The sequence below is a fragment of the Nilaparvata lugens genome, chromosome 3 (assembly GCF_014356525.2).
Source record: "Nilaparvata lugens isolate BPH chromosome 3, ASM1435652v1, whole genome shotgun sequence".
Lineage (NCBI taxonomy): Eukaryota > Metazoa > Arthropoda > Insecta > Hemiptera > Delphacidae > Nilaparvata > Nilaparvata lugens.
The window spans coordinates 84,126,069-84,148,888 of NC_052506.1; the positions used below are offsets into that span (position 1 = coordinate 84,126,069).

Here is a 22,820-nt window from a genome sequence, read left to right on the forward strand (position 1 = left end):
AATAAATAAATTTATTTCCTCCTCAAATTTCAAAAGTAGAATAAATAGTATCTTGAAAATTATACTGATCACGTATCCAGTTGTTTGATCAGATAGTTGTGGTATCTTGTATTGTGTTGATGAACATCCACACCTGTCATCCAATCATCTTTCATTTTATAAGCAAAAGATTGCCAGATGGTACAAATAAAGACTAAAAACAGTCAAAATTCTATTATCTTTGAATAGCGATCTACAGGAGAAACGGGGTAGCTTCCTAAATATGATTCTTAGTAGGACTCTTTTGGGCACGGAAGCTAGAGGTCTATCTTGAAGACCATTCTATAGTGAAGAATGAACTCAATTTAATTAAGTATGCATTGTCTTAGATAGGGAATCACTTGGAACATGTTCTTAAAATGAAACCTATCACAATATGTGTCTGATTAAAAAAATACAATTTCATGATTTGCTCCACGTTAACTGAAACTATACAGTACTTATTTATTTTCAGAGGGCGAGAAGAAACGTTGGAGGTTGGGTTTGTATCCTGGCCCATGGTAAGATATAAAAGAGAAGTTCTGTTTGGCTGGGTCGATCTACTTGGTAAGTGGAATGAAATATAAGAATTATAATTATACAGAGTGTTTCAGAAGTAGTGTCGAACATTTAAGGGTATTGTTCCTGGATGATAGGAGACTACAAATGTCGTATTTGTAGTGTCCAAAAACTCAGCGATTATCCTAAAAGATGCCATTTTGTTTTTCCACTTAGTAATTTTTATCACAAGAACGAAATGTTGTATTAATCTGAAATTTGGCATGAATATTCAAGCTATGGATACCGGTACTCAACTTTAAAAAATTAAAGTAAAAATTTTTGATGTAAATTTTCAAAATGGCGGCCATATTAATTTTTTGATGGCAAATTTCACGAAAACCGTTCACTTTACAGAAAATTTACAAGCGACAAAAAAGTTGGCAAATTTTATCAAGATTTCAAGGATACCTGCTTATTTATTAAGACTGGTCGAAGAAATAACAAAGCATCAATTCTTTTCGTACTGCATGTATGACCATGAACAAACAAGATCTGAAAAACATTGTAAAATCAGCTGGATGGCCATATGGAGCTATACCGAGTTTCAAAGCTTCAGCCTGAATACAATCATAAAGAAACAATAGCTTGAGTAGATATCCCATAGTATAGGGCGTTTATGTCGCAACTTTTACTGTTATCTCAAGTCGATTACTATCGATTATTGTAGATTTTTACTGTTTTGTTGGGGTGAGGGTTTATGAATGGCACAATATGAGAAACTACCAGCTTCACGGGAAAGAAATACGTGGACTATCGGCTTGAGATAACAGTAAAAGTTGCGACATAAACGCCCTATACCATGGGATATCTACTCAAGCTATTGTTTCTCTATGATACAATTTATTGGAATTGAAAATTTAATATTGATGTTTAATTGGTGAGAAGTGGTCATGTATGCAGTACGAAAATAATTGATTGCTTTGTTATTCTTTGACCAGTCTCAATAAATAAGGTATCCTTAAAATCTTGATGAAATTTGCTAACTTTTTTGTCTCTTGAAATTTTCTGTAAAGTGAATGGTTTTCTTGGAATTAGCAAACACAAATTTTAGATGGCCGTCATTTCGAAAATGTTTTATTCTATTTTTTTAAAGTTGAGTCTCCATCCAAATTTCAGATCAATACAACATTTCGTTTTTGAGATAAAAATTACTAAGTGGAAAAAACAAAATGGCAGCTATAAGGATAACCGCTGAGTTTTGGACACTTCAAATACGACATTTGTAGTCTCCTATCATCCAGGAACAATACCCTAAAATGTTCGACACTACTTCTGAAAAACTCTGTAGAATTAAAATTATAATATAGATTTATATTCTTAGTACCCTTTTAGAAATATTATTATTCTTTTTATTTTTCTTTATATTTATATTACAAGTAGCCCTATACAGAAAAGAGATTTATATTCTCATTAGTTAGTCCTCTCTACTAATCAACTTACGGTATATCAAGTGTTCAAAAATATGGTAACTTCAAGCTAATCCATAATTTTGAACGTATAATGATCAAAATCATCTCCAAGTATATACCTACCTTTCATTAAGTTCACCTAATTGCAATAGAGTGATTTTCAAGACCACTATCTAAATTTAGATTTCAGCTGGAAGTTCAGAGAGCACAAAATGCTTGATCCCATAAAACAGACCAATCCATTTTTCAAATTCCTTATTATGAGTTAAACATATTACAGTTTTCCAGTGTTTCTTCAATCAAGATTGCTTATTAATTGATGAATTAATCATTGAATAATTTGATTATTGAGAGATGCACTTCTAGTCTACGGACCACTTTCATGATTCTTTCTGAATAAGATATTGGGAACTTTTCAATAAGTCAACAATCCTCACAAATAGCAAATTCTTTCCAAATATCTTAATCCTGGAAAAATTTATAAAATGAAGAATATTTGCAATAAAAATATTTGAACTATTTACAATATGCGACTAAATTCAGAAATATAAATTTGGGCAATAATTGTCCAGATTATCCTCAATGCTTCCCGTTCAAACAATGCTGACGGTTTAAAGTGAATCTCACTGTACTGATTTTCTTCCCTAGACTTTCAGTGTAGTATTGTAATAGTATTATCATAGAGAAACGATAGCATAAATTGTTTCTTACGCTATTGTTTCTCTATGGTATTATTTATAATATATTCAGTAAGCTTTCCAAAAAATTTAAGGTACCCTAATTTCATGTTTTCTATACGTTTCAAGGTCCCCTGAGTCCAAAAACATTATTTGTGTGTGTATGTGTGTGTGTATGCGTGTGTGTGTGTCTGTGAACACGATAACTCCATTCCTAATTAACCGATTGACTTGAAATTTTAAACTCAAGTTCCTTATACCATGAGGATCCGACAATAAGAAACTCAATAAAATTCAATTAAAAATGGCGTATAATGGCTAAAAAACCATGTTATCGAAAACGGCTCTAACGATTTTCTTCAAATTTATACCCTAGATAGCTATTTATAAGCCCTATCAACTGACATGAGTCTCATTTTTGGGAAAATTGCAGGAGCTCCGTAATATTCTTGAGAAGAATGAATTTTGTTAAATTTCTATCACGATTTTCTCAAAAATGACTTGACCGATTTTTTCAAATTCATACCTTATTTATCAGCTCTATTAACTGGCATGAGTCTCCTCCCTGAGAAACTAACAGGGGGTCCACCCCATCCTTGAGAAATTGACTTTGTAACCTCTTTCTCGTGTGTGAGGTAGGTAGGTAGAGCAGTTTATTCAAAAGAACACATAGTCGATATTTTATTTGTAGAACAGCTGTTTTGACAACTTTTAAAAAATCCTCAAATTTCATAATATTATTATTCAAACAAAGGTAAATGTACTCTGAAAACAATAACAATAGTATAATCGTAGTTTTATTATTTAGCCGTTAATCGGCATAATGTTATTCCTCAAATTATATTCGTTCAAGAATGAGGCTTATAGATCAATGAGCAAGGAAAGTTATGTGAGTGTACCACACCAGATTTTTATACTTTTGCAGTATCTTTTGGCGGAATAGCCGGCCTATTTCTGGGCTTCAGCCTGGTGAGCGGCATTGAAATCATCTACTACTTCACAATCCGCGCCGCCTGCATGGTCAACAGCGATGACGTCACTGAGGAAACCTCCACCACTCCCCCTCCGACGCCACCCCCACCCCGCGCTCCTATAGGGGGCGACAAGGACAGACGAGCAGTCACTAAAGGGTCGCTGAAGAGCAACAGAGACAGCAACAACATATTCTGGCTCAACGATCAGCTGATGATGAAGCAGCAAATGGCTCTGATGCAGTCGACACAGAATAACCGGACCAGGAATAACAGATACACTTCGCGCATGAATCGCAACAACAGTGACAATCTGTATTCAATTCCTTACTTGGATTGAACTGAAAATGAAGAAGAGGCTGCTGTAGGATATTTATTTATTAATAATCATTACATCAATTTTGGGAATAATCCCATTTGAGAGGTAACTTGTCAGTACTAATACTATTACTATAATCACAGCCTACTATAGATAGAAGGCCGGAACTTGTTCAATATGGCAATGTGTGGTTCAGGCCGACCATGCTTCATTTGATATGCATAGATTCATAACACCATTAGAAAAATTGTATTTTTTAGAATCATTTGTTTTATTGTATATTGTGAAATCATTTGTATTTGTTAGTAGTGATAGTAAATATTTGATTTATGTCAATAATGTGATTATAAGCCCACAAAGATAAATGTAAAGATAGATAAAACTATTGCTATTGGATATCAATTCTTCTGTGAATTTTGTTGTATACTATTATGCATAGATATAATTGAGTTAATGAACAAAGTTGAATGAATTATCATTATTCCAGCAATTTATTCTTTCAATAACCAATTAATTCATTATTAATATGAATTATCACTTCTCTTTATAAGGCTACTTTGAAATTATTAAAACATGATATAAATCTTCAAGTACCGTACTCTTTGTATTTTTTTCTTCCAAAACAAGACTAGTTCCAACTCATCTAAAGCCATTTTTCCTAAATAAAAAGAGATGAGTTGAAACAAGTCTTGTTTTAAAAGAAAAAAGAATAATAAAGGGTAGGGTACTTGATGATGTGTTTTAATATAAATATTGATAGATATTATAGGGAACAAAAACTAAATGGTAGTAGAATATATTCCCTTTGATAGATATTATTGAACTATCATTACGGTGTATAGTTAGTTATAGATGCACAAAAAGCAAATGCATTAAATTCAGAAGTTTCTTAAAAAGAAGACAATATTCGACTTTCATATTTTTATTTTACATTTAGAAGGTACTATTCAATACTTTTATCTATTAATGAAATACATTTGAACATTAAAATTGCTCGTAGGAAATACAGACACATAAAGTAAGTACAGTGAAATATATTGCCAAGCTAGACATTATACGTTGAAACTCCTAGAACTAAAGTTGAAATAAGTCTATCAGTTAATATTATATATGTTTTTACTATCATTGAATTGAATTTCTCAGGATTGGTATTTGATGAAGGGCATAAAGCTGGTAGTTAATCGGGAATCTACCCAAGTGAATTCAATTTGCTCGGCCTGAAGCTGAGCTTGACTGCGACGTTGCCAAGTTGTGCGTTCCAGCCTTTATCTAAAGTAAGCCATGCTATAATACATACAATCAAAAAAGTAAAATATTTATTCAGGAAGTGTCAAGTATTATTAAGGATGGTAATGATATAATTATATAAAAATCAATTTTCTTGTGAATAAAATTCTGTGATTGCGTATAGGCTTTTCTCTAATAACATATTTTTGACTGCCTACTTGAATAGAATGACTGATTCAATGTTTCGAATGTTTATTGGCAGCCTATGGTACTTTTCCATGATGAAAACACAAATTGAAACTGGTTGACAATTTCAATTTGTGTTTTCAAAGTGGATAGTCTTTTTGCGCTGTTTTCTGTGATGCACCAACTCCATGATGAGAACGCAAGTGGCCAGCGAATGTCCAATCAGTAGCAAAGCGACAACGCCTTTCAGATTCTGCAAAGTCAGCGCTTTGAAGCTGGTGTCGTAGAAATCGCGCCGACGCGCTGACAGAACCTCGTCTTTGTGTTTTGCGGCCAGGTCGTTAATCCAGTATATCAGAAGGCCTGAACTGCAAAATGCAAAGCACAATGGGGTAATAATCAGATTAATTTGACATTTTCAAGTGCCTAAATTCATTAGTGTAGTTTTATTCATTAGAAAGCAAATTTAACATCAAATCAAATCAAAATTATTTCTTCCAAAAATATCAGCATTTAAAAATGATACATTATTTATTTTAAACTTAATTTCATGAATTATATTAAAATAAAACACACCCTGAAATAAATATTTGACTTAATACTATAAAACTTGAAACAATGTAGGTTTATGAATTGATAATAAGTTACTGTAAGGGAAAAGCTTACATAGGCAACATATTGCCTGTGCGTAAGCTAGAGTTGAGTTAATATTAAGATACTTGTAGGACAATTTAAAAAGTAAATGAAGGTTTTAAAACTAAAATATTAATTAGAGAAAAAGCTAAAAAAAGATAAGATCGATAAAAGATGCAGAAATTTTAAAGAAGCGGCGAACCAAAAATCAAAATCTTTGAAGTTTGAAGAGGATCAATAAATGAAAAAGTTTATATTATATAATTATAATAGCATGTTCCAAGCACCAGTCGAATTGATTGATTGAGTACTTTATTTATGTAGATTACAATATATACTGGCTTATACACTTATATACAATAGCTTACAATACAGCAAAATTATAGATGAATTTACAAAATATAAATTAAGAAAATAATTATTGAGCTGTATATGATATGAAAAAAAGCAATTTGTAATAACTATAGATAAAATAGATAATATTGTTATGCATCTACATAAATTGGCGGAGCTTTGGACATATCAATGTCCATTCTTCGGAAAGAATATTCGAAGTATCCCCACGGGATCCCTACGGCAACGACAAGCGAGACGGCAAACTGCTCGTCGACCTCAAATAACCAATTTTTGAGTTTTTTTGAAAATTGAAGGAGAAGCAACATTGAAAAGATTACTCTGGTTGGAATAAAGTTGAAAGTTACGAAACAAAATATGTGATATATAGAAGCAATTTGTATTTGAAAAAGATCTAGTTTGTTGGATTGTGTTAACACCGACATTTGAAGCGTACCTGGTATTATGAGTGTGAGCAGTTGGAATGAAAATAGAATTTGAATTTTTATAAATGTATATTAACAGATCTTTGATGTATAATTTTGTACATTGTTTTCAAATTTTAAATTGGATATTGTTGTAGATATAATACTGTAACTTTCAGGATAAGTTATTGGTCAAATACTCTACCTTTTAACGTAAAACTGAATTTCAATCCCTCATAAGAGGGGGGGGGTGGATTAGGGGTTGTAAATCGAATATTTTAAATGTAAACACCCATTGTGTAGTACGTCATTTTCGAGGTCTTTCTAAAACAAGAAAGTTGACATCAATAAAAATTTTCTATGATACTTTTATCCAAAATGGCGGCTGATTGAAGTTTCAGTTTTTAAAGAAATAATTGATAAAGTTTATTCAGCCGCAATTTTGGATGAAAGTATCATATTGATGTCATCTTCCTCGTTGTAAAAAGGCCTTTAAAATGATATCACATAATGAGGTGTTTACATTCAAAATATTGGAGTAACAACCCTTCATTTCTTTAAAAACTAAAACTTAAATCAGCCGCCATTTTGGATACAAGTATCATAGAACATTTTTATTGATGCCATCTTACTTGTTTTAAAAAGGCATTTAAAATGATGTACTACACATTAGCCCATATGAATAAAAACAGAGCAAATGCTCATGAGCAAGAGCATGGAGCATAAGGTTTTGCTCATGAGCAAAAGGTAGAAGCAAAAGCATTTGCTTATTTTTATATGAATAAGCTTTACCTTATACTCTTACCTTATGGTCCTGAACTCTGGAGCAAATGCTCACGTATTTTAGAGATTTTTCATCAGCTGATTCGCTTTTGTAGCCTTAGTTTGTTACTTTGTTTTTATAGCTCACGGAAGCGCTAAATATGCAAGTAGGGTGCACCGCTTGTGTTTGCGTCGTCTGCTCTGTTTTCTATTTATGAATAGAGTTTTAGGTTAGTTGAGTTTAGAATTTTGAAATAATAGCGTGAAAAAATGTCATATCTATCTTCAGCATATTCTTATAATATCAATAGCCTTCTTATAATCGTCCACACTCTCATCTTCTTAAATGCCTATCTTTATAACAGGTAGCTAGCTATCTTTTGTATTTATTCTTTTGTAGGGATAATGGTGATATATATCATGGTTGAATCTAAAAAGAGTTTTATAGTTCTCAACTATTGGTTGTGATCGTACCTGGTATAGTTTCCTCTTCCTCATACGGATTAGTTGAGCCATTTTACTATGAGCAAAAGGTGATAAGCTGCTCTAGACTATACTCACCTTTTTTGAAGCATTTGCTTCAAAAGTTGAGCAAATGCTCTAGTTTATTCATACAATTTTGAGCAAAAGCTTATACTTTTGAGCAAATGCTCAAACTATTTTTTTGATGAGCATGAGCAAAAGGTTTTGCTCACGTTTATTCATAGAAAATGAAGCAGATGCTCCATATTTTAGAAGTATAAGCAAATGCTCAACCTTATTCATATGGGTGTTTACATTTAAAATATTCGAGTTACAACCCCTAAGTCACCACCTTATGAGGGGTTGAAATTCAATTGTATGTTAAAAGGTAGACTATTTGACCAATAACTGATCCAACTCATTGAGGTCTCCAACGGCATACGTCTCATTGTAGTCTTCAATGGAGGGTTCCCATACATATGACTCACTGTATGATAGAATAGAGTTTTCATATTATCACATCAACAAGTAGCCTACATAAGACGCGGGGAAAAGGACAACAGATTTAATCACAAAACTGTCCTTTGTCTAATTTATAGGACATGAAAATAAAAAATATAGGTTATATATGATAGAATAGAATAGAATATTATTCATTTAGTTCAACAACAATGCAGATTCATAGGGCCAAGTCACACAAGGCGTTTTTTCGCCTGGGTGGACAGGAAGCTCTCTCGATACGTCAACCCAATCATGCCGTGCCGACTGAAAACCTCCTCATGTGGCTCGGCCCTTACCTGGCAACACGCATCAGCAGGCGATCCATGACAGGCGTGTAGGGCGAGTGTCGTCGCAACGCGAATGCAATGTCGTACTGCTGCAGGTCGTCAGGCACGGCACGGTAACGCCTCCGTTGCAGCAGCGACACGTTGACGGCAACGTCTGTCTTGATGAGAGTGTCCTGGACGGTTCCGACCACCAGGGCGAACTTGTCGTCTGTCGCCAGCAGACGGTCAATTTGTGCCTTGGATAGCAGACGTCGCCGGTCAATGAACGGCTGGTGTTCAGCTTTCTACCACACAAAAAACAATAATGATTATATCTCTGTAATGCATGAACATACTATCCCAGGTAAACTCAAAATTATAATTACAATCCCCTTTTATGATTGTAGTGAACTGTAGTCAACAACTACAATCATGATTGACAATGATTTTCAAATTGAGGAGATGGTTTTGCCATGCAAAACGTTTCCGACAATCGATAGCTGGCTTGCTGATAAGAGCGTCCCTTCCTCGTTAGCTCAACAGATTAGTTATCCGTTCAAAATTATTTACCTTAATATTAGATCATTGCGACAGAATTTTGACGAACTTACTGTAGCTATCTATAATGCGAATATCGATATTATTTTGTTATCAGAAATCAATATCGATCCTGACCTAAGTAGCCTTTTTCAAATAAATGGTTATAAAGCTGTATACAAGTGTGCTCCAAGCAGATTTTATCATGGCCTTGTTGCTTTTATAAAAAAATATATTAATTTCAAGGAAGTATCTGTCAATTTTAGTTCAGAAAATCTAGAATATATTATGCTGAATTTCAATGTTAATAACCTGACTCTTAATATAATAAGTTTGTATAGACCACACAGTTTCCATAAAGATAATTTCATTACTGATCTAGAGCAGTTAATTCTTGAGGTTGATGATACAGCTAATCTTATCATTATCGGTGATGCGAACCTAGATATTCTTAAATCCAATGATCAATTTGTACAGTTATATGAATCAATGCTTTTTTCTTATGGTTGCAAAAAAGGTATTTCTGCTGTCACAAGAGAAGAGCTCAGACAAAGTTTGCTCACTCAAACTTGTATTGATCATTTATTCCTACGTCTAAATAGTAATTTTATTTCTCATACCGGAGTCATCAATGTAAAGATCTCCGATCATTATATCATTGGTTGCAAAATTCATTGCAACCCACAATCGAAACCCAATCATGACCAAAAAGTATTCAAAACTATCATAGATAAGAAAAAACGTATATCTTTATTAAAACAAAGTGAATGGAATAGTTGTCAATTACTTTCCTCTCCCAATTTGGTATATGAAATGATTAAATTAAATTTTGATAGTGCAACAAAACAATCTGAGAAAATTATTCGTATTAAAACCAATCATTCCAATGATTTTAAAAATAATTGGATGACATATGAACTATATAATAAGCTTAAAATAAGAGATATCTTATTCAGGCGTTCCAAAAGCAACCCTACGAATACTGTGTACAAAAATGATTATCAAGTTTATAGGAACAAACTCAATAAAGATATCACACTTGCTAAACGAACTTATATAATAAAAAGCTTCAATGATTCAAAAAACAATATCAGGAAGAAATGGAAGTGTATAAATGGTATTTTAGGACGACCATCTGACGTCTCAGATAGTAGAATCCTTAAAGACTTCTCTCACAAATTCTCAAATCCAGACCAAATTTGCTCAGCCTTCGCGGATTCTTTCATAACAAATATTAGAAATACTTCCCATTTATGTCCAATAATTCTTGATGACTGTTTCAATCCCACCTAATCACAACTTTTATCTAAGACAAGCTACTATTCAAGACATTAAACAAATAGTTCATGAAATGGATAAAAACAAATCTCCTGGATTTGATGGTATAGGAGTATTGGAATTGCAAACCCTTGAAGACTATCTTTGCACTCCTCTTTGCCGCATGATCAACCTATCTATTCTAAAAGGCATTTTCCCCGACTCCCTGAAAAATTCAATAGTTAAACCAATTCATAAATCTGGTGCACGTGATAACTTCAATAACTACAGACCAATCTCTAAATTGTCAGTACCAGAAAAAAAATTTCAAAAATATTTATTAACACAATTAAATAAATACATACTCCAGAACAATATTATTTCTAATTATCAGTATGGATTCCAAAAAGGAAAATGCACTGAGTCACTTCTAGTAAATTTTACACATAAAATAAATACTCTCCTGAATGACAGATATCATGTTCTTGCGCTATTCATAGATTATTCAAAAGCATTTGATACACTTAATCATAGGATACTTCTTGAAGAATTACTTAATATTGGAATTACTGGTAATGTATTGAAATTGTTTGAGAGCTATTTGAGTGATAGACACTTCATGGTTAACCTAGGGGGCAATCACAGTGTGTTATATAAATGTGACAATTTTGGAGTTCCGCAGGGAAGCATTTTAGGTCCCATTTTGTACAATATTTATGTGAATTCAATTTCCAAAGTACTCAGACATGGAGAAGTATTAATGTATGCTGACGATACAGCTCTGATTGTTGGACATAAGAATTTAAAAGTGGCTGAACAATTAATACAGTTTGATTACAACAGAATTCTGAAATGGTCCCATGACAGAAATCTTATAATCAACAGGAAAAAAACTGTACTAATGCACTTTAAATCTCCACATCTAAGATGCAACGTAAATCCAACTGTATTAAGCCACGACTGTCATTGCCTTCATGCGAATGCTTCTCAGATCTGCACTTGTCCGTCTCTTACTTTAGTAAATAGTACCCGTTACCTTGGCATTATAATCGATAGCAGCCTGAGATGGTGTCCTCACATAGACTACATTTCAAAAAAACTTCAAGCGCTTAACGCAAAAGTCTTTTATTTGCATAAAAATATCACCCCTGATTGCCTATATATGATTTATAAGTCATTGATGGAACCAATAATTAGATATGGCATTGAATCATGGGGAAGTGCAGCCGATTATCTTTTATCTAGAGTTGAACGAATACAATCAAGAACATTAAAATGTATAACTACCAGAATTCCTGATGTTAATAATATTGATCCATACAACCCACGTAGCTTACAAATATTCTATTATACCTTATCTCCCAAACATTTCTATCTTTTCAAAATTGTAATACTCCACAAAGAAAATTTATACTATAGACTCCTTGCTCCTCCCTCACCCTACAATTTAAGATCTCCGTCAATATATGTAGTACCCAGATTCAATAATATTTATGGTAGAAGATCCCTACATCATGTAATTCCCTACTTATTTAACAGACTACCTCCAAATATTCGTGATTACTCTAAGAAGGATGTAATGTTGTATCTCAATAATAACAGCACAATCAATTTATAAAACTAATAATATTACAAACGTACACATAATTTAAGAAACGTCAAGTTAAAAAAATGACAGTATATGCTTACATTATTAGAATTTTTCAATTTTTGCTGGCAGAAGTTTTGAAATTTTCCTTTTATTGTCACTGCCGCCTGCCTCAACGATAAAAATGTACTATTACTTGTGTAAAAAAAATTCTCCCTTTTCCTTATTATTTCATTCCTTTCTAATAAATTTTCATTTTTCCCTTTTTTTATTAATTCTGTATCAAAATCTGATGTATATTTCTTATTTTATTTTTTCATTTTGCATTAGTTTTCTTTCATTTTTTACTTAAAATCTTTGAAGTGTAATATTTATTTTGTCTAAGTTTATTTATCTTTTGTAACTCATTTTTTTCCTGTAACTGGGCACCCGCCGAAAAACCTTTGGGTTTGGCAGGACCCTCAACTGTTTGTATTGTGAATAAAAAATTTTGATTTTGAGGAGAGTTCATCAGTTCGTCAATTAGGTACCTATTTTGACCAGTACGTGTGAGATATTGAAAGAAATGGGAGTCGAGCCATTCAGACGTCAAGTTTTCACAGCTTCAAGTTCTTGTTGCGGCCTGATACTTAGTCAGTTAGGCCCGCCGCAAAGTAGACTCACGCTAATCCACGTAAAGCAACCCACGCCGTGGGATGTTTTGTAAAACATTGCTAGGCTTCTCCAGTCATCTGTGTAATACATGCAATGTATAATCCACTTGTCAGCTGATTGATTATAAATAATTCTATAGCAATGGTTTACTAAACATCCCACGGCGTGGGTTGCTTTTCGTGGATTAGCGTGAGTCTACTTTGCGGCGGGCCTTACACCGTTGCACACAGGTTGGGGATTAGGGAGAAGTTGGTTAAAGGTGAAAGGTTAGGTTTGGTTGGGATCTAGTCTCAAACGGGTATGCTAGTATTATTTGGAATTATTCGATAATCTTAGAATTAAATATATGGTAGTGTATCCACTGGATTTTTTTAAAGCAACAGGAACTTGATTTACTGAAAATTGGACGTACTGAAGTTGTCTACCCGGGCTGTTTCTTGATCATATTGAAATATTGATGAAGTAATAATAATAATACTGAGGATGGTGCCTACTCAAGTCTTGGGATTGTGCGTGGGTAATGAGTGAGAGGGATGATGATGAGAGATGACTACGTTTTAGGTAGACGGTTTTACCCTTAGACATTCAAGTTATACTGTGTATCAAATAGAAATAGAAGAATAGGAATACAGAATAAGGCACAAGTTATACTGTGTATCAAATAGAAATAGAAGAATAGGAATACAGAATAAGGCACAAGTTATACTGTGTATCAAATAGAAATAGAAGAATAGGAATACAGAATAAGGCACAAGTTATACTGTGTATCAAATAGAAATAGAAGAATAGGAATACAGAATAAGGCACAAGTTATACTGTGTATCAAATAGAAATAGAAGAATAGAATACAGAATAAGGCACAAGTTATACTGTGTATCAAATAGAAATAGAAGAATAGGAATACAGAATAAGGCACAAGTTATACTGTGTATCAAATAGAAATAGAAGAATAGGAATACAGAATAAGGCACAAGTTATACTGTGTATCAAATAGAAATAGAAGAATAGGAATACAGAATAAGGCACAAGTTATACTGTGTATCAAATAGAAATAGAAGAATAGGAATACAGAATAAGGCACAAGTTATACTGTGTATCAAATAGAAATAGAAGAATAGGAATACAGAATAAGGCACAAGTTATACTGTGTATCAAATAGAAATAGAAGAATAGGAATACAGAATAAGGCACAAGTTATACTGTGTATCAAATAGAAATAGAAGAATAGGAATACAGAATAAGGCACAAGTTATACTGTGTATCAAATAGAAATAGAAGAATAGGAATACAGAATAAGGCCATCACATTGCACCTAAATTAGTATTCTAACTAGAATTAGTGCACCTGACGATTAGAAATATAAGATTGTTATAAATTACATGAAATATTTTTGAAATGTTAGGCTTCATAGTAATGTAGAATGTGTACTTCGATAGTCATCACAATAGTAGAGGATTAATGACAGTTAAAGAGCGTTTTTCCCTTTTCCCTCTGAGGGAAAAACGCTCTTCAGCTGTCATTGATCCTCTACTCACAATATTATTGTGAGATTCACTCCAAACAGTCCAAGCAAACCTTACAAAGGACATCGATTGAAACTCCAGGCACAAATGTAGGTCAAGAGGCTGAGTCGAGGGTGACCAGTTGCCCAAGAGACAATTCGGCGACCCCTCCTTCAGCGGAAGGACCTACAAAAAAGGCCAGGATTGGAACTCACGTAGGTCACGAGTTTTTGGGTGGAGAGACCAAACCTTACCACTGCTCAGGGAAGGGCGGCCATCTGGCAAAACTTCTTGGGACAGGTGAGGCTTTTGACTTTGACCCTGCAAAGTTTCGGAGGGGCAAAAAGAAAAAACCCAAGAGACCAGAGATTGGTGAAACTCCAGGCACAGATGATGTGGGTCAAGAGGCTGAGTCAAGGGTAGCCAGGTGCCCTAGAGGAAACTTGACGACCCCTTCCTCAGCGGAAGGACCTTCAAAGAAGGTCAGGCGTGTAACTAACGTGGGTCACGAGGACCAATCAGTCTGAAGATACTGCCACGCATATCACACTGGATTGCGACAAAAACCAGGTGATGAATGGGATTTTAGTAACTTATAAAAAAAACTACTGGCTCTTGTAAAAGATTCTATATTGGTTTGGTATTGGTTTGCCTAACTAACATACTACTTTGGAACACAATAAGCTTCGGTTGACACGTGTGGTTCTTTGAACCTTTGGATCCTTGAATCCGGCCCTTCAAAATAATAATAATAAGAAGGACATCGAGGTTTCTCATTGAACCAATTATCGAATTAATTGAATGGGAAACATTAGCGTTATATGTAGAGAATAATGGCTAATTTAAATCAACTATTCGTAATATTGATTGTTGATTGTCTTTCTGTTGTGTGTTAATAAATTTGAAAGAATTTCTCATCTTCAATAAAGAGCCTCAAACGCTTTGTGAATTAAAATTCTGGCAACTTAAAAAATCTTTGATCATTTGTTTATTTAAATGGAACTTTTAAATTACATATATTTTTTATCTTCAATGTGATAAGGCTGGGGGCACACCAGTTAGTCAAGACAGGACAAGACATGATCAGACACGTTCAGTCACAATACTTCACATAGTTGCTTATGAAGACATGTCTAATTGCAATGACTAATCAGTGTGTGTTGCGTCATAAGCAACTATGTTAAGTATTGTGACTAAACGTGTCTGATCATGTCTTGTCTTGTCTTGACTAACTGGTGTGCGCCTAGCCGAAATTAATATCCATCTCTAATGGATGATAAATATTGTATAGGCCTACTCACATATTGAATGAGGAATGCCGAAGGTGGATAAGGCTTTCCCCAGTAATAATTGCCTTCAATCAGCTGCTGAATGGTTGAAACTCCACCAATCACGTGTGGTGTCAGAAGTCTAAAAAATTATAAAATGAAATGGAGAAGAAAATAATAATAATTATTATTATCTTTTTTTTGTTAGGGCTACTCTTGAATAGAAATAAAACATAAAAATCCAAGTACCCTTCAATCAATTTCTAAGTAATCAATTGATTCAATTACTTGATAATGGCATCATGGCCGAAAAATGTCGTAAATAAACAATTTAAAAAAGGTACATAGATTTTTATGTTTTATTTTTTAAAACGTATAAATTCAGGGCTACTTTCTTGTAACTGATTGCAACTCTCACCAGCGGGCAAGGCTTAATCCTTTTGCTGGTGATGCCAAATTACCATTGAAAAGTATCTAATTAGGATTTTGGTATTATGTCGGCCTATGCTTCATTTTTATTTTATTATTTTATAGCCTACTTTTGATTATAAAATTATGTATTTACTTTTATTATGTTTTGAATATGTATTTATTGTATGGCAAATAAATGATTTGATTTGATTTGAATTATGAAATAGAATTATAGTACACTTTAAAATTAATAAAATTATAAAACAAGAATACAAATTGTATTTTATTTTATACTTATAATGTATCACCATATAGAAAGTATTAATGAATAAATAATTGTGCTAGGCTATTTTCCAAGTCTTTCATTCTCTACAGTTGTGTTTTGAGTGATGTTGTGGTACTTTTCCATAATGAAAACAAAAATTTGGATTGTCAACGTTTTTATAAAAAGTGGTTGACAATCTAAATTTGTGTTTTCTTTCCTTTCATTCTTAAAAAAATTTGGCATTAGTAATAATTAATGGTATATATCAATCTTTAAATGAGCAATTTCCTTTGTGAATTTCTAATAAAACACCAGTCTTGCTTTCCATTGAATTTTTGCTCTGCTAGGCATTAATGGAATACCACTGATATGAATAAACCACTTTTAAATGTACAAAACATGATTTTAGACTCAAAATTGGACAAAACCTATGAGGTGACAAACTATTTTTGGACAATCCAAATTTGGGAAAAGAACAGTTTTGATCTTTAAGCCTGTTGTTCCTTTCCCACAATCATAGTTTCGAGAATGATATGTATCTATCAATGTATAAATAAACTACCGTTAAATATAAAAATTTATGAATGATACACTTGTAGTTCTGTGAACAGTAGACCTCGCGCAGCTATAAACCACAGTCTCCTCTAATACTGTCCATCAGAGTAAATTCTGTCCTGTCCTGTCATGTCGGCGAGATATCGGTGTATAAACGACTAATGGCTGTTTGGCTTGTTGTATCGACAGTGCTAATAATTTGATGTAAACAGCTATGCTAATATCATCAAAAGCTTACCGAGTTGAAAGCAGAGAAAATACTATGCTACTCAAGTTATCATGCCTCACTGCATGCAATTAATAGTCCACACAACAGCTGTTTTTTCATTAAGTTACATATTGAGATATGGGGCCAAATGAATTGAGCATTTGCTTCATTTTCTATGAATAAACTTGAGCAAAGCCTTTTGCTCATGCTCATCAAAAAAATAGTTTGACCATTTGCTCAAAAGTAAAAGCTTTCGCTCAAAATTGTATAAATGAACTAGAGCATTTGCTTAACTTTTGAAGCAAAAGCTTCAAAAAATGTGAGTCTAGTCTGAAGCAGCTTATCACCTTTTGCTCATAGTAAAATGGCTCAACTAATTCGTGTGAGGAAGAGGAAACTATACCAGATACGATCACAACCAATATTTGAGAACTATAAAACTCTTTTTAGATTCAACCATGACACAAAAGAATAAATACAAAAGTAACATATCCAATATAAAGATAGCCATAGGAATAGGAAATAGGCATATAAGAAGATGAGAGTGTAGACGATTATGAGAAGGCTATTGATATTATAAGATATGCTAAAGAGATGTAATATTATAGAGATGAAATTTTTTCACGCTATTATTTCAAAATTCTAAACTCAACATACCTGTCAAACTTCATGAAAATCTATTACTGCGTTTCGCCGTGAATGCGGAACATAAATATAAACATAAAAACATTAAAATATATAAACATAAAGAGAAATGAGAAACCGTCGACTTGAATCTTGGACCTCACTTCGCTCGGTCAACTAACGTTGAGTAAAAGAATGAATAAACGTATCAACTAACGTTAGATATACAAATAAATACATGTATACATACCGATTGAGTATATAGCTGGTGTAGCTGGTAGTGATGACAAGTGAATAAAATTGTATCATAAGCAAATAGGCGGACTTCCTTTTCCAATTCGGAGCTGAAGACAGCATGTGAATGCCCAGTATTTCCATTAGACACGAACTAAGTCGGAAATATCCTGTATTAAAAGTATATAATTAATTCATTAGCTTGTCATTAATTTATATACAAATTCTACTTCAAAAAATTACAATTCTGTGGTCAATAGCCCATAATGAAATTATAATCAAGTAATGTCCTCCGGAACGCTGGGCAAAGATATGCACCGAATGGATTCCGCGCGACAGAATAAGAACGAGAGGGCGCCCAGCCAATAGATGGAGGGACGAGATCGCTCAGTGTGTAGGAGATATGTGACCGACAACAGCCAGGGATCGGAGAAAGTGGCAAAGAATCATGGACAATTTGTAAATATATTGTAAATTTTGTTATTTTAAGATGTTTTTTTTATTTTAGTAACTGCCAACCAAAAATTACCTCAATTGAGAAGCTTTTGTTCATTTAATGTATGCCAATAAAGCTATTAGTATTATTATTATTATGTCATCTAGTTGACTAATTAAGATAAAATGAAAATCAAGAAATCCTATCCTCACTCACAGACACTCTTTTTAGGCTAGGAGTATTATTCTTATTTTTGATCAGCATATTTTATTTTGTTTTTGAGAAGAAACATATTTCAATTAAATACAGATAAATTGGCCTATCCTAAAGTCAACAACACAAAATACAGTGAGGTCATAATATTATCATTTCAATTAATATGTTTTGATTAACAATACTAAGTATAATTAATTTAATATTTGAATTAATCACAAGCTTTAACAATAATTATTGTTATCTTTGTTGTATAACTTTAATAAAATCAAGTCAATCTCTATCTGTTTTGAACCTTTATCAGTATATTTTGTTCAATATTACAATATTTGAACATTTTAAACAGATTATTGTCTTCATGTCTTCTTCTTTTTTTTACAATGGCATCATCATGGCCGAAACATGTTGTGAGTAAACAATTTTGAAAAGGGTACTTAGATTTATATTCTTATTTATAAACAGATTATGTATGTTTTAATTATTTCTTCTACAATTACTCAGTAGGCTAAGTTATAGTTTGTCATAATATTTCAATATTTGAACATTTGAAACGAATGACAAATAATGTTAAAAATTTCATAAACATAACATAGACTGAAATAATTACATTACTCTGCGGAATAAACTAAAATAATTTGTGATTTTTTGAAGTGGATTTCATTTGTTTTCAATGTCATTATTAACATTTTAAAGGTTAATACTGTAGTTGGTTTCACTTTGTCTAACTCTTGAAAATGAACTTTTTTACATATATTTTTCAAAGTGAGACAAAGTCACCCCAGCCCCTGGTTGACATTGTCTAGTGAGACAAAGTCACCCCAGCCCCTGGTTGACATTGTCTCTTAATTTCAAGAAAATATATCTTTGTTAAATTTGAGAAAAATATGAACTTTATATAATGAAATGAAAAATACTCTTCAAACATTGCAGAATACAATAAACAATATTGCAGCTAAAAAATTCGACTGAGTCATTTGTTAATATTGTAGAACCGTTCCATAATTGAATAAAAACACACATATGTTGTCAAATTCGACACTGTTTTCTGTGTAGACACTGTGTTGCAAACTGTGTAGAATTTGACAACATATATGTGTTTTTATCCAACTCAAGTATTGATTGCAAACGGTTTAAAATCTCAACTCCCCAAAATTGGGTCAAAGTCACCCCGGTCTACCGGTACCGTACATGACTTTCAACAAAATGCTTGCTTTTGATTAACAATACTAAGTATAATTAATTTAATATTTGAATTAATCACAAGCTTTAACAATAATTATTGTTATCTTTGTTGTATAACTTTAATAAAATCAAGTCAATCTCTATCTGTTTTGAACCTTTATCAGTATATTTTGTTCAATATTACAATATTTGAACATTTTAAACAGATTATTGTCTTCATGTCTTCTTCTTTTTTTTACAATGGCATCATCATGGCCGAAACATGTTGTGAGTAAACAATTTTGAAAAGGGTACTTAGATTTATATTCTTATTTATAAACAGATTATGTATGTTTTAATTATTTCTTCTACAATTACTCAGTAGGCTAAGTTATAGTTTGTCATAATATTTCAATATTTGAACATTTGAAACGAATGACAAATAATGTTAAAAATTTCATAAACATAACATAGACTGAAATAATTACATTACTCTGCGGAATAAACTAAAATAATTTGTGATTTTTTGAAGTGGATTTCATTTGTTTTCAATGTCATTATTAACATTTTAAAGGTTAATACTGTAGTTGGTTTCACTTTGTCTAACTCTTGAAAATGAACTTTTTTACATATATTTTTCAAAGTGAGACAAAGTCACCCCAGCCCCTGGTTGACATTGTCTAGTGAGACAAAGTCACCCCAGCCCCTGGTTGACATTGTCTCTTAATTTCAAGAAAATATATCTTTGTTAAATTTGAGAAAAATATGAACTTTATATAATGAAATGAAAAATACTCTTCAAACATTGCAGAATACAATAAACAATATTGCAGCTAAAAAATTCGACTGAGTCATTTGTTAATATTGTAGAACCGTTCCATAATTGAATAAAAACACACATATGTTGTCAAATTCGACACTGTTTTCTGTGTAGACACTGTGTTGCAAACTGTGTAGAATTTGACAACATATATGTGTTTTTATCCAACTCAAGTATTGATTGCAAACGGTTTAAAATCTCAACTCCCCAAAATTGGGTCAAAGTCACCCCGGTCTACCGGTACCGTACATGACTTTCAACAAAATGCTTGCTTTTGTTTAGCCTGTGACATGTAATTTAATGAATTGAATAATTGAAACATATCAAACGGATAACAAGCATTTTAATTGTTTAATCTAATAATAAGTGATAACTCACGGGTTAGCCTGAACGATGGACACTGTTTAGATATCTGTGCGCTTGTGTAGAGAAGAGATGCTTGCAGTAGGAAAATGGCACCAATGCACAGCCAAACAGTCGGCTGGAATTCGGTGAACGGCGACATCCAACTCCACTTCAATTCAGCCAGTCTGCGTACCAGAAAACAATTTTTCTCCTGTGAAAAAAAAGTATAAAAATGCACATTTATATTTATTTATTTTGTTGTTAATGAATCATTACAGCCTGATTCTAGTATATTATGCACTACTACAAAATAATTTGGTTGTAAGAGGAACGTCAGTGGTTTAAATAACCTTGTCATGTAAAACTTATGAAAACCTTTTCATGTGAAGATTACGAAAACCTTGGTAGTCAGTGGTTTTAATAACCTTATCATGTAAAGCTTATGAAAACCTTTTCATGTGAAGGTTACGGAAACCTTGCTCTTCAGTGGTTTGAATAACTAGTATATAATGACACCAATTATTCAACGAGAATCCTAAATAAATGCTGTAAATCACCCCGAAGACTTCTGCTACTGCAGACATTGACAACAGGCTTAACAGCTAGATGGAAATTCGATGAGAACTACTATCCAAAAATTAGTTGCCAGCCCGGGAATCGAACCCGGGATCTCCCAATTGCTAGTCAGGAATGCTCACCCTTACACCAAACTGACAATCTCTGGATAGCAGCGCTCATTTTATACGAAGCCATAGCAGCCAACCAGTTACAGATGGAGTTCCATCTGTAAATGACATTGGGTAATACGGCAAGGCAGAACATCCGAAAGGATCTCTCTGCCGATAAAAGCCATAAGAGTAAATAAATAAAAACTGGTTTGAATAACCTTGTCATGTAAATCTTATGAAAACCTTTTCATGTGAAGGTTACGAAAACCTTGGTAGTCAGTGGTTTTAATAACCTTATCATATAAAGCTTATGAATACCTTCTCATGTGAAGGTTTACGAAAACCTTGGTAGTCATTGGTTTTAATAACCTTATCATATAAAGCTTATGAATACCTTTTCATGTGAAGGTTACAAAAACATTGATAGTCAGTGGTTTTAATAACCTTGTCATGTGAAGCTATGTTGAACTTATATGAGTTTTGAGTGATGAAGTGATCAAATGAGAGGAATATTTTAATTAGAAATAAATGAGAGTAATATTTGATTATGAGAGCGAGAGTGAGAGACGGAGAGTTTGCGAGAGTGCAAAAATTATAGGTTAACGACTAACGAAACTGGAGTACTGTTCCACTCTGAGTTCAAAGAGTGACTGAAACCCGGGAGAATCGAGCCAGGCAGCCGGCGGGCGTCCTATCTGGCAATGATAAGATAAGCTGCCGCAACATACCCCACGCCTTGATCCAACGGTTCAACATATATGAGGAAGGTAAGACCAGAGAGAGAGTGAGAAGACAAGAGTGCTGGTCAGAAGTGATAAATAGATTCTCAAGTCAGCAATGGCTACTCAATCCACCACTGTGACATGAGAAGTGAGTGTAGAGTAATTATTCGAGAGGGAGGCGAGATACCTTGACAGCTGGACGAGAAAACACACCGTGGCTGTTTCTAACGTCTACTACTCGCATGATGTTGTCCTTGCCAGGGTGGGTTTTGATTATTCGGCCAAGTCGCCATGATAGTGTAGTTGAGTTATCGTCATGGATAACAACGAGGTCATCTACTGAGAGATTTTGTTGAGGTGTTGTCCATTTAGATCGCTGTTGTAGGGTGTGGAGATATTTGGTGTTCCACCGTCGCCATATGAGCTGGGTGAAGCGCTGGAGTGCCTGCCAACGTCGAAGAAGATTGAGCTGGGTAGTTTCAAAGTTTTCTTCGGGAAGAGCAAGGAGAGGTCTTCCTATTGTGCTATTGTGAAGAGGCTCGGTGTGAGTGCTTCCAGATCAGCCGGGTCTGACGAGAGTGGTGTGAGCGGTCGACAGTTGA

The 22,820-nt window shown here is 33.4% G+C and overlaps 2 protein-coding genes across 2 annotated transcripts in view; one reads left to right on the forward strand and one right to left on the reverse strand.

The window, feature by feature from the left end:
• The window catches only part of LOC111054483 (sodium channel protein Nach-like), a 22,453-nt gene extending 18,454 nt beyond the window's left edge, over positions 1-3,999 (forward strand). Inside the window, exons 9-10 of the mRNA XM_039424877.1 lie at positions 494-585; positions 3,591-3,999. Of these exons, the coding sequence (XP_039280811.1) occupies positions 494-585; positions 3,591-3,976 (478 nt within the window). The 3' untranslated portion in view covers positions 3,977-3,999. The remainder of the gene's footprint in view (positions 1-493; positions 586-3,590) is intronic.
• Positions 3,997-22,820, reverse strand: part of LOC111054485 — a 26,742-nt gene continuing 7,918 nt past the window's right edge. Inside the window, exons 4-8 of the mRNA XM_039424876.1 lie at positions 20,862-21,039; positions 17,870-18,023; positions 15,590-15,698; positions 8,781-9,055; positions 3,997-5,736 (exon numbers count right to left, since the gene is read on the reverse strand). Coding sequence (XP_039280810.1) covers positions 5,496-5,736; positions 8,781-9,055; positions 15,590-15,698; positions 17,870-18,023; positions 20,862-21,039 — 957 coding nt within the window. The 3' untranslated portion in view covers positions 3,997-5,495. The remainder of the gene's footprint in view (positions 5,737-8,780; positions 9,056-15,589; positions 15,699-17,869; positions 18,024-20,861; positions 21,040-22,820) is intronic.